Source organism: Numenius arquata, chromosome 3 (genome assembly GCF_964106895.1).
Source record: "Numenius arquata chromosome 3, bNumArq3.hap1.1, whole genome shotgun sequence".
NCBI lineage: Eukaryota > Metazoa > Chordata > Aves > Charadriiformes > Scolopacidae > Numenius > Numenius arquata.
In genome coordinates, this window is record NC_133578.1 from 22631049 (window position 1) to 22645750 (window position 14702).

Here is a 14702-nt window from a genome sequence, read left to right on the forward strand (position 1 = left end):
CCAGGTTTTAAAAAATGTAATCATTCTAGAGGGTGCTAAGACACCCAGTGATGAGCACCGTGTAATCACCTCAGCAGAACAGAGTGAGAACTAGAAGGTGATATGGGCTACGGCAGATGGGTGAATGGTGACCCGTGGTCAAGTTTTGCTGCTGGAAGTACAGTGGTTTTCATTCATGCTTTCACAGTGTAAAACTGATCTCTATTGCTTGTACCTGCTATTGATGGAGATAGAGCTCAGGGCTCGAGTTCAGTTCTAGCTACAATTATAGACTGTAGCTCGGGCCAAAGAGGCATCTTCTACAGTTCTGTGAGTGTGTGTGGTTTAATCCTGTAGATCTCAGTCCCAGAAAATTTACTGAAAGCTTGCCGGCTATTATTCCTCAGGAGGAGGATTGCTAAGAAAATGGAGATTTCAGCAGAGGAAAAAAGTAGTGCCTAGAGGGATTTGGTGAATCCTCCTTGAGAGGAAGTGTGGAGAGGAAAAATCATTATAATGCTCCCTGCTGTAGAATGGAGCTGATGAAGTTTAGCAACATTCATTGTCATTTTTAACATAAGCTCCATAGGAAGATAATACAGAAAAAAGTACACTTTTAATTACATAGTTACAAATACAAATGATAATTTGGATGCTTACATTGGTGCCTACTGTATATACTTAGTGACCTTAAAAAGTTTCAAAATCCATGTCTGCGTTGATTTGTAAACATTTGTTACATAAAAAAATAATTGTTATTTCACAAATTTAATTACGTACTCAAGTCCTGGCTGTGCTTGTTTTAGAACCCAGTGGTGGTTTTGATATTAGATACAAGAAAGGGGAAGGAAGGAGTTTCATCTCCCTCACCTCCTTTTTGTTTTCACATACAAAGCTTGTTTAAATCCTTGGGGAAGAAAGAATGAATTTAACCCAATTTTTATGAGGTGCTTATGTAAATAAAATTGTTTTGCTTGACTTCAAAGCCTGAGAAGGCTTTTTAAACCCCTCATTTTTGTATACATTGTTTTAGATATATATTATAGTTATGTTGTGTTTCAGGAATGGTGTAAGTGATGATAGAAACTTCTTTGATTTGCCTAGATTTAAAAAAAAAATCAGATTATCTGAATGGGAAATGCAACCTAAAGTAAAAAGAGAAAAAAGGACTGCTGCAATATCTTCATTTCAGAGAACGGTCAGATTCACCTTTTTTCCTGTTCCAATTTTAAGAAGTCTTATTTTGCCTCTGTTGCTAACTTCCCCAAAAAGATTTCAGAGCCTTCCTCCTCCAGCCTGTATGTAAGAGATAATAGTCCTTTAAATATTACCAAAAACTGTAAACACAGAAAGGTCTTTCAGCAGAAGGTAAGTTCTAAAATGATGGTCTGTCTTTTGTCTTCCTTCTGTATTCACGTGAGCTCCAGTAAATAGGTACTCACTAAAGAGTGATTCGCAGCAAGTCTTGTGTGGCTGGATCCATAGCTGGAAGCGAAGGAATAGAAACAAATGTATGCGAAATGTCCTTCTTGCAGTGATTTCTTTTGGAACTTAACTTTTCCAGTATTTGTATGTATGTCACTTACCCCAGATCGTTTAATTATTGCCAGAAGAGCTGGTAGGATATGCATTTGCTTACATCTACAGCACAGAATTAGTTGTAGCTATCAGTAATCAGTAGTTTAACTTAATGGTACGTTTGGAGGAAATAGAATTTTGTAATATCACCAGGTCCCATGGAGGAAGTCACTGCTGATCAGGATTAAGAGGAACCTATGGAGCAGTGGAAAATTACTTGCCCTGTACTTGTTCTATTCACTATGGCTGCCAACTCATTTTTTAAAGCCAGTAGATATATTTATGTTGTTTTGTATGTTCTGGGAGTTCGTACTTTTGTATAGCACTTGCTTTTCATTTGAGAAGCATCGTTTCCATAACTAGAGCCTCTGTAATCAGTATATTTGCTAAAAATACCAAGTGTTTAAAAATTACTTTATTTGTTTTACAGAGCACTTCACCTGCATTATAAAAGTGCTGTTCACTTTATTGTACACTCAAGCCTTGGCAGCACTTTCTGTTAAGTGCAGCGCTGAAGATCGGATGGCATGGAAAGAGTCAGAAGCTCTCAAAAAGGTTGGTTAATTTATTAAAACATTTATGAATTTTTGCTTATGTATTACTGGTAGAAATAGAAAAGATATTTCTACTTTGTGTATAAAGATTTGCTTCTGCTTCACAAAAATCCAGCATTTTGTTTCTGCATGTGCAATTTTTACAGGTTTTGGTATGTGATGAGACTTAAAAGCTTCACAGTGAGTATCTAGTTCCAAAACCGAGCTTCAGATTTGAGGCTGTATCTCTGTAGTTTCAGTCTTGCATTTGTTGCAGTAATAGTGAGTACATGCAGTTTTCCTTCCTGGGAAACTGAAGCCTTCCTAGGGAAACCATGGGTGGATCTGATGCACTCCTTTACAGGAAAAGCAGGAAAACTTGGTGGTGTGGGAAAAAAACCCCCTGTCTTTCTCTTATTTGTTCATGCTATTCATGGCTAGCCATATACATTTCTCTCAAAATGAGCCCTGGAGTGCTTGTGTGATGAAGAGGCAGAGAAGGAAATTTGTAGACTAGGCAGGTAGATAATTCACTGTTGTTTCCTTGCATTTTGAAAGTATTTACAAGTAAAGCGAAGGTGCATCTTGCTGTTTCAGTTCAACTGATTGAATGCCAGTTCCCACCAAAAGATACAGTTCCCTTCACTGACGTTCATTTAATCCTTCAGCTAGTTTTGTGTTCCATGGATTTGATTCCCCAGAAGGTCAGAGGAGTGCCAGTGCCAGACCAAGGGAAAGGATGGAAGTGTTAGGGCCAGGGGAGGAAGTGGGAGTAGGAATCTCCCTTTGTACAACAGCTGGGCCCTTAGGTTACGTTGGCTGTAAAATGGCATGCACGCTGAGAAGCATGGCCTGCTTTTCACATATAAGTTACATTTGTCTTAGTGGTCAGTCACAGCTCCGAGGTATTAAGGACAAATTATCTACTGGCCAAGCTGCTACTACGCAGGATTTAGTTTTTTTTCCCTGGACTTGCATTAAGCATCTGAGATCACTGGGCCCTACTGCATTTTGTTAGCTCCCTCTCCACCCCCTTCTTCTAATATATTGTCATTTTCTTAGAATTTCAAGAGTGTTTGCTTGAGATTGTTGCTGGTGAGGGTTGGTTTGTTTTTTTTTTCCATTTTTCTCTTTACTGAAGTGGTTCCCAAGTGACAGATAATTTTGCAGTTTAAAGTTTGCGGTAGAAGGCATATAGATAGATTGAAGTGTTACCAGCTTTTATTCTTTCTATACTGCCTTTCTTTTAGTAGCAGCAGAGGTTGGAGTTTACCTGAGCATATATTTACAATGCTTCATTTTCTGTCTACAGTGAGAGATTTTGTTGTATGAAAACAGAGCACATTGTAGGTGGGCTTGCTACCTATTAATACTAAGATGTTTTCTTATAGAAGCATGTGAAAGCATTTGCACATAAAGCACTTTGTACCCGGGGCTTGCAAATTATGATAATGGCTCAGATTATGGGTTTATGAAGTAGCCATCTCTCTCTCGATATTAAGGACAGTCCATTTTAGTGGAATTTTCACTAGTGTGCTTGTCTTTGATGGATGATAAGGCCAAGTGGGAAATAGTAGCACATTAAACAGTATGTTACTGTGAATGGATGTTGTGATTTAGTATAATTCAAGTAACACAGTGGATTAACTTCTGTCAATTTGAGTATTTTGACTTTTCTTTTGTGAGAAGCCCATTGAAAGCTGACAGATTTCCAAGTGGGAGAGCAAAAGAAGTAGGAGGGTAGATATGAACACTGCTCCTTGCTGTGTATGTGCTATGCTGACAGTATCTCTCTCCCTTGAAAACATCCTCCTCCTTCCTCTGTTCTCTCGTGTAGATCAGCTGTGTACAAAGGTCCAGCTTCTGACAGCGGCTTGGCAGTACATGCTTAGGGTGATTTCTGTGTGATCCTCAGGCCCTCAGGGACTGCTGCGCTTACTTCCTTCTTGGCTTCCATCCCTCCCCAGTGATAATCCACCCAAACTACAGAGGCTTTGCGAAAGTCCCACATGCAAGTTTGCCCTTCCCCAGACGCCTTTCCAGTTTCCTGTTGTTTCTCCTGCATAACGTTGCTGCTCGGACCCCATGTGTGTGCAAGAGCCCTCTGAGCACTGAGGACCAGCCAGTGGTCATTGCCCACCTCCCTGTTCCTCTCTCCCAGCCCTTTGGCAGCCCTTCTCTTCTTGAACCTAGCCATAGCCCTCAGATGACTTCTTTCTCTTTGCGTGTCACAAGGGAAGTTTAGGAATCCGAGCTCCTTCTTTAAAGTTTCTTGAGGCCCAAATGGTTTAAAATGTATTGTTCAGGCTGGATTTTTCTTATGTGCTGATAATATGGACATTTTTATCCTGGGATTACTGCACAGATCGCACCTTACTTAACTTTTGTCTTTGGCTAATGCCAAGTGAATCTCTTTCAGTTTAGTATTCCAGACATTAAACACGGGCTGAAATCTTTCCTCTGTATTCATGCCAAATGATCAAACAACATCGAGTTGAATTTTTCAGAAGGGCTGAGGTAGATATTCTACTTTTGATTCCCAACTTCACTCTCATTATCTTTGCAAGGTGCCTTATGGTGTCGTAAGCAGCACACTTTAAGTCCCTGTGGAGTAAAGTTCCAGGAATAACGTAGACGAAAGGTTTGTCGTAACTGCTGATTGAAATACGTGTTGCCTTCTGGCTCTTAGACTATGAGCATAAACAGCAGGTCTGCCTTCCAGATGCTGGAAGGTGAAGACCCCATCTCAAACTAACAATTATAATGGATGTCCAAAGGCACTAAAGAAACCAACAGATGAATTATATACATTGTTATGTACTGAAGTCTTTATATATTTAATCTCACCTTTTTTTCAAGAATCCCAGTAATGTTCTACTTCCTCATTGTTATGCTGATGATTTACTGACAGAGCTCAAAATTCACATCCAGTTGTGTTTTTCCTGGGTAGAATTTATTGTGCCTTAGAAGAAAAATATTTATGGGAATACTCCTTTCTATTTCTGATGGCTTTCTATAAGCATTGCCTTCAAATGTAAATACTATGGCATGAAGCTAAGTGGCCATTTATTCTTTACATTAAATATTTTTTCCCATCTGTAGTAGATATTGTCCATCCCAAATACAACTTTCCAGTTTCTGATAGACTGATTTCAAATTAAAATACATAGCAAACGTTTTGTAACTCATTCTGATTGGTACATACTAGAACATTACTAATTTTTTTTTAATTAGTTGTATTAGAATTCAAATTCTGTCAAAACACGAGGTATCCATAAAGTGATTCTTCCTAATTTTAAAGTAAGCATTTTTATACTCACAGAAAAAACATGGGAAATGCAACATAATACAAGTATTTTCATATAACATTTCGTTTAGAACATATGTAATTGCAGTAGCAATTTACATTTCACTCTGAGCTAAATGCATTCCTGCATTCTTTTTCCATAGAATGATATTTTCTTTTTTTTTTTTTAAGCAACATGTACCTTTGTAGGTCAAAATTCACGTGTTGATCAAAAAGAAATGAACTTCATTGCTGTTACTTTTACAGAAACGTTTTTTCCTTTTCATGACCAGTGCATTTTGGTTTTCTTTCATTCTTACTTGCAGAATACATCCAGTGGCGAAAAATCTTGGGAAGTATTGCTGGGTCACGTGATCACTGAGCTGTCTAAGGGGAAGATCTATGAAGAAGGAGAGACTGAAGAATTAACAGTGGTATTGGCAAATCTCCTGAGGATTTATGCAGCATGTCCCCTTTCTGTCTCTTATTTAAGTGTTTCAGCCTCGTTGCTATAATGATTTTTCTCTGATCTTGCTAAAGACTGCAGTACAACTCTATTTTCTAGATCAAAGCACATCCCTTTGGGACAGTTTGCCTGTGCAAATCTTTCTTTCACTAATATCATACATGGCCAGTGCTGTGTTGAGAAAGTTAGTAACAAATACTTCTTACAATTGTGGGGAAAGGGGGAAAGAAAACGCACAGAATTCTTTCAGATTATTAGTGAAACGCTGGCCTTAGGAATGTATGTTTGCTGCAGTGGTTTATACAATATGCTTGAAAAACATTTGGTTCATGTCGGAGTTTCTTACCTGGGTGACAGCTTATCTGCGGCAGAACTGAGTAACTGCTTCCTTCCCCGGCAGGTAAATCCTGATTCTGTCGAGTGCTATCTGCAGCAGTTCTGTCTGCCTTTCCTCAGGATCACAAGCCTTCTGCAACACCATCTTTTTGGAGGGGATTTACCTAGTTGCCAGGTACAGATTGAGCGTGGCATGCTCAAATGTTTCCATTTAAAAGCTAGAGATCAAAAATTAGACTTTCATGGTGTCTTTTTCGTGATATGTGTTTTCTATCCTAAGATTGTTTTTTTAATCATATTTTATAGCATTGCTCTGCAGGATTGTTTCCTTGAAAAATGGTACTATAGTCTTAAAATTCAGCAAATACATACTTATTTTATCGGATCATAGATGCCTGTTTTATAAAATACCAGCATACTTTTAAAATTTGTCTGGCATTTGCAGACATGGCGTAATTTCCACACAGACTGGAATTCAGTCCTGATTTTGCTTAATGCCTGTTAATCCTTAGACTTCATTCTCAGAGGTGTTGCATCAGCGGACAATTACATTTAAGTTCCGTGGCTGATTTAAGTAGAGTTTGCTGCAGGTCAGCTCCCTGGTTTCTTTGCCTCAAAACCATCTCATCTCTAAACAACCACAGGCCAATTTGCGGTGCTAAACAGGAAGAAAATTACTGGGGAGTTTGGGGTTTTATATTTTTGCTTGTGTTTTTTGGATATGGGGTTTTGTGTGAGTTTTGGGGTTTTTGTTTGGTGTTTTTGTTGGGTTTTTTTCTGACCAGTTTTTTTTGTATTTTGAGAAGCCAGTTTGAGGCAATATGGAAAAAATGGAACCTTTTCTCTGTCTCTGAACGTGACTATTAGCATCATTGTACTAGAATGTCTTTTTTTTATTGGAATAGGTATGTTTTTAATAAACTATTTAAAAATCGAGAGTGTAGGTATTAATCTGAACCTCTCTGGTTTCATACCTAAAAGGAAGCTGAAGAATTCACAGTTCTTGCCAGCTGCCTGGGTCTGCTACCACCTTTTCAATCGGCTCATCAGTTCACCAGTGCCTCTTGTCTCGATTGGCCAGTGCCAGCATTTGACATGATATCCCAGTGGTGCTCTGAGTTGGCTTCGTTTGCAGACAGACATCCAGATCAAGTAAAGGTACGTAGCAAAATTACTTCTGCCAAAATAGTGCTGATGTGGAAGCAGCTACTTATCACTTGATTCGCTATGCACATACAGGGTTGCTTTGGATAAGGATCTGAGAACCTGACTTGTAAATGACAGAGAAATTGTAATCGGAAATACTAGTTAGCGGATGCGGGTTGGATTGGTTAAAAAAAGGAATAAGAAAACCTATCTGTTTGGTTTTGTTTTTTTATATGATTGCTGGAGACAGAAAATAGAAACACTGTCCTTAGACGATACTGAGTGTACCCGTATCTTCTGCACCCGAAGCCTATCAAGGGCATGTAACAGAAACTTTGTGTTTTAAAAAAATACTTATTGGAAGTTTTTCTTGCCTGTTAGACATTGATATATTTCAGCATCTTTGGTTGCAATACTGAAAAAGATCAAAAGAATAAAAGCTGTTTAATCATTGACTGATAAAAGATGGTACATCTTCTCTGAAGGTTAAAGAAACAATACCAAGATTTGAATCAGTGTAATTGGAATATCAGTCGTGAAATGGAAATGTTTCAGCATTATTGCATTGTTTTAATGAAGCAGCTGCATCTCAGCAATTCAAGTCCCCCCTCTCCTAAGTTTATGGTGTCAAAAAGGCAAGCCGGATGCATTCTTCACTCTGCAATGTGATCTGCACCTGCCGCCACATGTTTGCGGGCATGAGTTAGGCTATTGTGAGTGAAAACTTGAGTACTCAAATTAATCTCAAAATACAGTTGCTGCCAATCTGATAGGCATTTGAGAGAGTGTGCAGTGAAACCGGTAGCGTTCTTTTCATCATTGAAAAGGAACAGGGTACAAATGCAATTTTTAAATTTTTTTCGCAACTTAGGTTTTGAGATCATGCACTCCTCAAAAAAATCTTACACCTTGCAAGAAAGATCTCATCTGACTCTTATGCCCATCAATTATAAAGCCAGGAAAAATGAGTAGGTTGAAGGAAAATGTGTTACCATCTAAAAAAATAAAAGAAGCACAACAAAAACCCCCAAAACATAGAATTGGACAGTGTTTTTAAGAGCAACAGTATTTAGGTAGTCCCTGCCTTGTCAAAAATCTGTGGGTACTGCCAAGTTCCTAATGGCCTCAAAATTAATGTGTGCAGCAGTTTTGGACATCAGGCAGATGTCTTCAAATATCATTTACAGAGCCTAACTTCAGTTCTGGTTTTGAAAGTTTTAGTCTAAATTTTAGCTAGAAGACAGCTTTTGTAGTCAGTGCCAGGGTTTGGCAGCAGCGTGGTGATGTTGCCAAAATAACTCAGCGTGGTGAGTGGGAGTCTTCCCTTTAGATCAGTCTTAATCCTCTTGTTTTAGCTATGAAGACTTTTGTGCTTAAAAAGTGTCAGGTTTAGAGAACGTCCTTGGGAAAAGGCTCGTGGCCATTTTGCACCCATTACAAAAGATGAAACGTGACCACAGTTGGGGAGGGTGTTCAGCCAGAGGCAGGTGACTACTGCAAGGTGACTTTTGACTTCTAAAATTGTGAAATGCAGAAGTGAGATATTTTTAAACTGCACGCTTCCTTTCTTTGGTAATCTCTTTTCTCAGAAAATATAAATGCTTAAATGAATGTGGAGAACTGATACATTGTTCTTATCTTATTTGTAGGCTTTGCTTATCCAGGAGCCTAAGTGGGACTTGCCACGCCTCCTTCAGCTGCCTGAGAATTACAACACCATTTTTCAGTATTATCACAGAAAGACTTGTACTGTTTGTACCAAGGTTCCTAAAGATCCTGCTGTTTGTCTCGTTTGTGGTACTTTTGTATGCTTGAAAGGACTATGCTGCAAACAACAGAGTTACTGTGAATGTGTACTGGTAAGAGAGAGTTAATTCAAATTCTGTAATTAATTCTCACGCTCATGCATAGTTTTTGACTCCATTGCTCAGTTTTGATGATTTTCTTTCCAAAACGTGTTTATATAATCATACGTAGACTAGTTTGGGTTGGAAGGGACCTTTAACGGTCATGTAGTCCAACCCCCAATAATAATGTTTAGTGCTTATTTCTGACAGTTGAACTTACTGGATTCTAGAGAGCAATTTGATTCGCCTTTCTAAGCCCAGAGCCTATTTCATCTTTGAGTGAGGTTTGAAAACCTCTTACAAAGCCATTGTGTCTAATGTTGACATATGGTTTTGATTCATAAGGAACTGAAATTTGTCTACGTTCTGATTGTTTGTATATTATTTTAATTTCCCTCTGCTTTGTTTCCTTGCTCTCTGTGTACGTAGCAGTATCAATGTATGGAGTGGGTGGTTTTCCTTTTATAGAATACTTTCTAATATACCCAACCATCTACTAGTGATCTACAGACTATAGCTAGGTAAGCATCACTTTAAGGCCATTGACTTTACTTGAGCAGCAAAGTCTTCTGGTCAGCGTATATGTAAGTTCTTTCAGGACCCCGAGTTGGACGGCATCTGGTATTGGTTTCCTCTCTATGATAAAGGTTTGCTTTGACACCTGTTCTGTTTCCTACCATAGAACACTCAGTAAGAGGATGGAACTGCATGGGCTTTACAAAACTATGAGGAGAATTTGTTGGGGAGATATTTACAATGGGACATAAAATCAAACCCAAAGAATTTTCAGAGGGATCTTGGACCTTTTTGAAATTGTTTGAATTCACCTTTCTCTCTTGTACTGCTAGCATGGTGGGAGAAGGAGGGGTGGGAAAAATTAAAAACAGAATTAACAGTTAATATTTAAGGTGTCAAGCTTCATGAAAACAGAACGTGCTAAAAAAAGTAATTAAAACTCTAAATTTACTATATTTTATTATAGTTGAGATTATAGTCTGTAATTGTAATAAAACTGCGTAGTAAGAGCAAGTTTTTTAATTGCTAAAAGTAATAGATTAATACAGATCATGCCATTCATAGAGATGAATGACATATCAAAGCAAGCAAGAGTTATTAAAAATTAATTTTTATTAGATTTGTAGACTAGATAGACATAGACTAGATCTGTGAGCATGGAAAGAGAAGGCAAATGTTAGCAATAGAGACTGTTATAAAAGAGGTAATGTTAAGTTTTACTGAATACTTTCTCTTGCCACCTATGAAAAGTGTTTGGTCATGCTGTACAGTTTGCTCTACAACAACAAATTTGAAATATTTTTGCTCATTTTTGTTAGGTAGTTCTGTTTTTACATGATAACTCCCTTTTTGAGTAGGGAACCATTTTTGTATGCAAGTGTTATGGCAGCAGAAGACCTGGAGCTCTAGTTTGCTTGGAGAATTTTAGGGCAGGCTGTCCTTTGTCAAACTGTTTCTTAGGAAATAATGTGTGTATGTTATTTCAAGCAAACCTAATTACTATTTTTCAAATCCTTTTTGTTAAATAGTTGACAGACACTAACAAAATCTTTGCATTTTTCCCTTTCTACATCCATAATGTTACAGCATTCTCAAAACTGTGGAGCTGGGACAGGAATATTTCTTTTGATTAATGCATCTGTAATCATCATCATCCGAGGCCATCGTTTCTGCCTTTGGGGTTCTGTTTATCTAGATGCACACGGTGAAGAGGACAGAGATCTTAGGTAATGTTGTCATTACAAGTGTGTTTCGTTGTTGCTTCTCTGTGTAGATGACTCTATGTTATGCAATACATGCAGTAACAGCTAATAATAAATAGATCTCTACCTTCCTTGAGTGGGAAATCCCCATTTTTCTTTTTTTTTTCTCTGAAGAGTAGTGTAATCATGATCATTGAGTTATCCACACCAGTCACCCCACAGGCAGATTCCTTTGTTGCCATTCCCAGTGATGGTCAATTCTGAGTGTTGTGCTGGGAAACACTTCTCTCCTAAAGCTGTTGTTTGGCTTTTAATCAAATGACGCAGTTGGATTCCAGCGTGGGGCAGGAGTGTAGCTTCCAAGCTGCACAAGCCTGAGAGAACGACATGTTTTCTGGGTTTTGCTGTCCAAGAGGGAGGAAGGGAAATCCCAGCAGTTAATCTTATTAAAAGCAAAACCAGAAGCCCCATACCAATAAAAATGCACGCTTCCTCTGGGAAAACAGTTGTATGAGTATCATGTGTTGATTATATAATGAGGCAGTTTTCCATTTATTTGGCATATTAACCATTTCTTTTTCTTTTTTCCTTTTTTCCCTACAGGCGTGGTAAACCTCTCTACATATGCAAGGAACGATACAAAGTGCTTGAGCAGCAGTGGGTGTCTCACACTTTCGATCACATCAATAAAAGATGGGGGCCACATTATAATGGCTTGTAAATCATCATCATCATCATCATCATCTACACACCGTATCGTTGCTGTTACCATGAATGAATGCATCTTGACTGACAATAGCTTTAATTGTACGGGAGTTTAGCTCTTTGGCTCGGGGTGGAGTGGGGTATGGGTATAAAAGGGAAATGGAACTTTGTCAACATGTGAAATTTTTTGCAAAATGATCTGCTGTTGCTACTAAACAATGATACAATAATTTGCAATTAAATCCTCAAAATGGTGTGAGCAATCTGATTGCACTCAGTAGTCTATTTTTCTTTTGTTTTTTAAAGCCCATTATTGTTAAGAAGCACAAATTTTACTTTCAGTTGTTTAGAGGCTCCAGGGATAGCTGTTAGGTTTTTATTTTTCTCTGCGTGGATTTGAGTTTTTAGCAATTTTTGCTGAAACAGTGTATATGTCTACTACATCTACTAAGTATGTTGGATAAAATTTCTTTGCCGTTTTTGTGTTGGTTTGAGGTTTTTGCTTGATACGTGCATTTGTAATTAGACAGTATTTGTAAAAGGATTGTGAGTCTGCATGGTAACAATTGGTCTGAAAGCTGAATTTTAAAGAGTATTTTACTTATCATGAGAGGTCTATTGAAATATTTCAGGCATTACTGAAAACTTACGCATTCTCAGGAATTTCATATTTTCTTTTCTCCATAAATAAGTGAAATAGCTGTAAATTAGGTATCTTATTGTTCTTAATGTAATCCAAAACACATACTCTTTTTTTTTTTTTTTTCCATAAAGGAGATTCTTTTTTTCCATATCAATTGAATACACTGTTAGTGATAACAGATACAGAAATTGCTGTATATAGAGAATTTGTATGGCGCCCAACATAGCAGATCCCAGTTACAAGCATAACAACTGTAAGCCTGCCTGGCATTTCAAACCAGCTGTATGTTTCAGAATGATTGGATTGGAAATGTGCAGGCTGTTCTGCAAATGAAACATAATTTTGTATCTTTCCTGTCATTTCAGGAGGTTCCTCTATATTGTATTTGTTTAGAGTAATCACTGTTCTTTCTGCTTGGTTTCCTAAAAAGGGAAAAAAAGTATCAACAGAGAGATAGCCTACATGAACAACCAATGCATGTGCAGCCTCGCTGAATGAAACGGTTTGTGCTTACTTAGAGGGCTAAAAAATTCATGAGAACAGGCATGACTGGGCTAAACCCCACGGTGTAAGTAAGTAGGAAAGATTATAGTTAAAATACTGGTATGTAATATATTGCTACTAATGTTTTTCACAAGTGTTGGACATTTGTTGGCTATTTCATACAGTACTACCAAGCAGTTCCTGGTAGTTTTGACTTTCATAGCTTGAGTGTAAAATAAAATTTATATGTGTAAAATAAAAAACATCTTACGATAAAACCCCATATACAAGGCAAACAGTTCCCCAGTGGAAGTCATTATCTAGTGAAAAGTGTATAGGGGAAATAAAATGACTGTATAGCAATCAAGGAAAACGGACAGAAGGAAAAGTAAGTGAATACAATGAGTCTCTCTGGATACCTGCAATTCAAACTCCCCCACCCCCCCCCAATAAAGGATGCTGGTTTTTATACATACATATAAATATATATATATTTCAAAAGTATTACAGTACTTCCTGTAAGATTAGAATTACTCTGTTTCACCAACTAAATGGCTATGTCTTTTCCAAAATATTACTTTTTTGATACTGTATTATAAGTTCTGCCTGTAATATTTTTGCATTGCTCATTATGAATATCAGGCCATTTTGTAAGTGTGGTTAAAGAGCAAAAAGATTCTTTACATCTCCAGCATAACATTATTACAGGGCTCATGAACTTGAGTAATCTGTAGTTTGAGGCTCCAATGCTATATTTACAAGAGACAATGTATCCAGAATTTGATTACTGTGTTTTATTTAAAATGGAATGTTCTCTGGTTGTGCATATGGATGTGAAGTAAAACTATTAGCCTTAACTTTAACATTTGGATATTTCATAGTGTTTATTTTAGTACTGGTGAATTAGTCACCGGTCAATTTAAAAACAACAAAAAAAAATCACTTGGTTGAAAAATTGTACTTGAATATCCTTGCATGCTGCTAAACAAGAATTTTGATTTCCCCCATAACTTTTTTAATCCTACTTTATTAAGCTAACCTTGAAAAATAACAGGTCCAAACTAGAGTGGTGTGTGCGTGTATTACTCAAATGTTCTGGTGTGATATCCTGTATGAAAGATCATTTAAGTACAGTACATTACTGTAGAATCTAAATCTTTATAACACATCAGAAGAGTATAAAACTAGGAATACAGTAATCAACATTGTAAGATATGTTAATAAAAGTCTACTGTCAACCTGTGTGTTTTTGACGTTTTTTCTCCCCCCCCTCCCCCCCCCCCCCCAGTCATCTAAAATGTAATTACTATTGAATTCCACCCATCAGCCAGCCAGTTGCTTAGCTGTCCGAAGCTTATGCATGCAAAGTATTTTGCAGAGAGAGCAAATCTGGTATGTTTGGGTTTTTTTTTTTTTTTTTGTTACTTACAGTTATGTATTTTGTATTAGTAATTGGGACTATTTTATTTTACTCCTAACTATGCCACTTAAAGTTGTGCTTAATTTTATGCCAGCTATTACAGTGCTGCTGCTGCAAACTGCTAAATTTAAAATGCTGAGTTGAGAAACTGTACTTCTGGGAAAACTGCTTGATCTTCTGTCAAATCTGTTTCTGGAATAACTATTACTTCAACTTGATGAATGTATATATTTATGGATTAAATTTTTCCTCTTCTTTTGACCTTTGAGAAATTTGGTGAAACAGTCTTGCCTTGACCTTGACCTTTGGATAATAGCATCTTTTTTTTTGAGTGATGACTTGAAATTTTCAATTAATATTTTCATCACCTCTGCAATAGGAATCTTGCGTAATTCTCAGCATTTCACAGTGACATTTTTCCCTGACAAAGAGAGTCTTTTGCTACAGTATCCAACAAATGTTACTCTTTACTTTAGAGTCCCGTGAGGTCAGTTTGTGCTGCGTGTATTGCTGCCAGAAGACATGAGTTTTGCGCTGACCTTGATAGGATTTAGATCTAATT

The 14702-nt window shown here is 37.4% G+C and overlaps 1 protein-coding gene across 1 annotated transcript in view; it reads left to right on the forward strand.

The window, feature by feature from the left end:
• The window catches only part of UBR3 (ubiquitin protein ligase E3 component n-recognin 3), a 115036-nt gene extending 101086 nt beyond the window's left edge, over window positions 1-13950 (forward strand). The window contains exons 34-40 of the mRNA XM_074145046.1: window positions 1988-2112; window positions 5703-5810; window positions 6243-6353; window positions 7160-7336; window positions 8974-9183; window positions 10774-10913; window positions 11493-13950. Coding sequence (XP_074001147.1) covers window positions 1988-2112; window positions 5703-5810; window positions 6243-6353; window positions 7160-7336; window positions 8974-9183; window positions 10774-10913; window positions 11493-11610 — 989 coding nt within the window. The 3' untranslated portion in view covers window positions 11611-13950. The remainder of the gene's footprint in view (window positions 1-1987; window positions 2113-5702; window positions 5811-6242; window positions 6354-7159; window positions 7337-8973; window positions 9184-10773; window positions 10914-11492) is intronic.
• The last annotated feature ends 752 nt before the right edge of the window (window positions 13951-14702 follow it).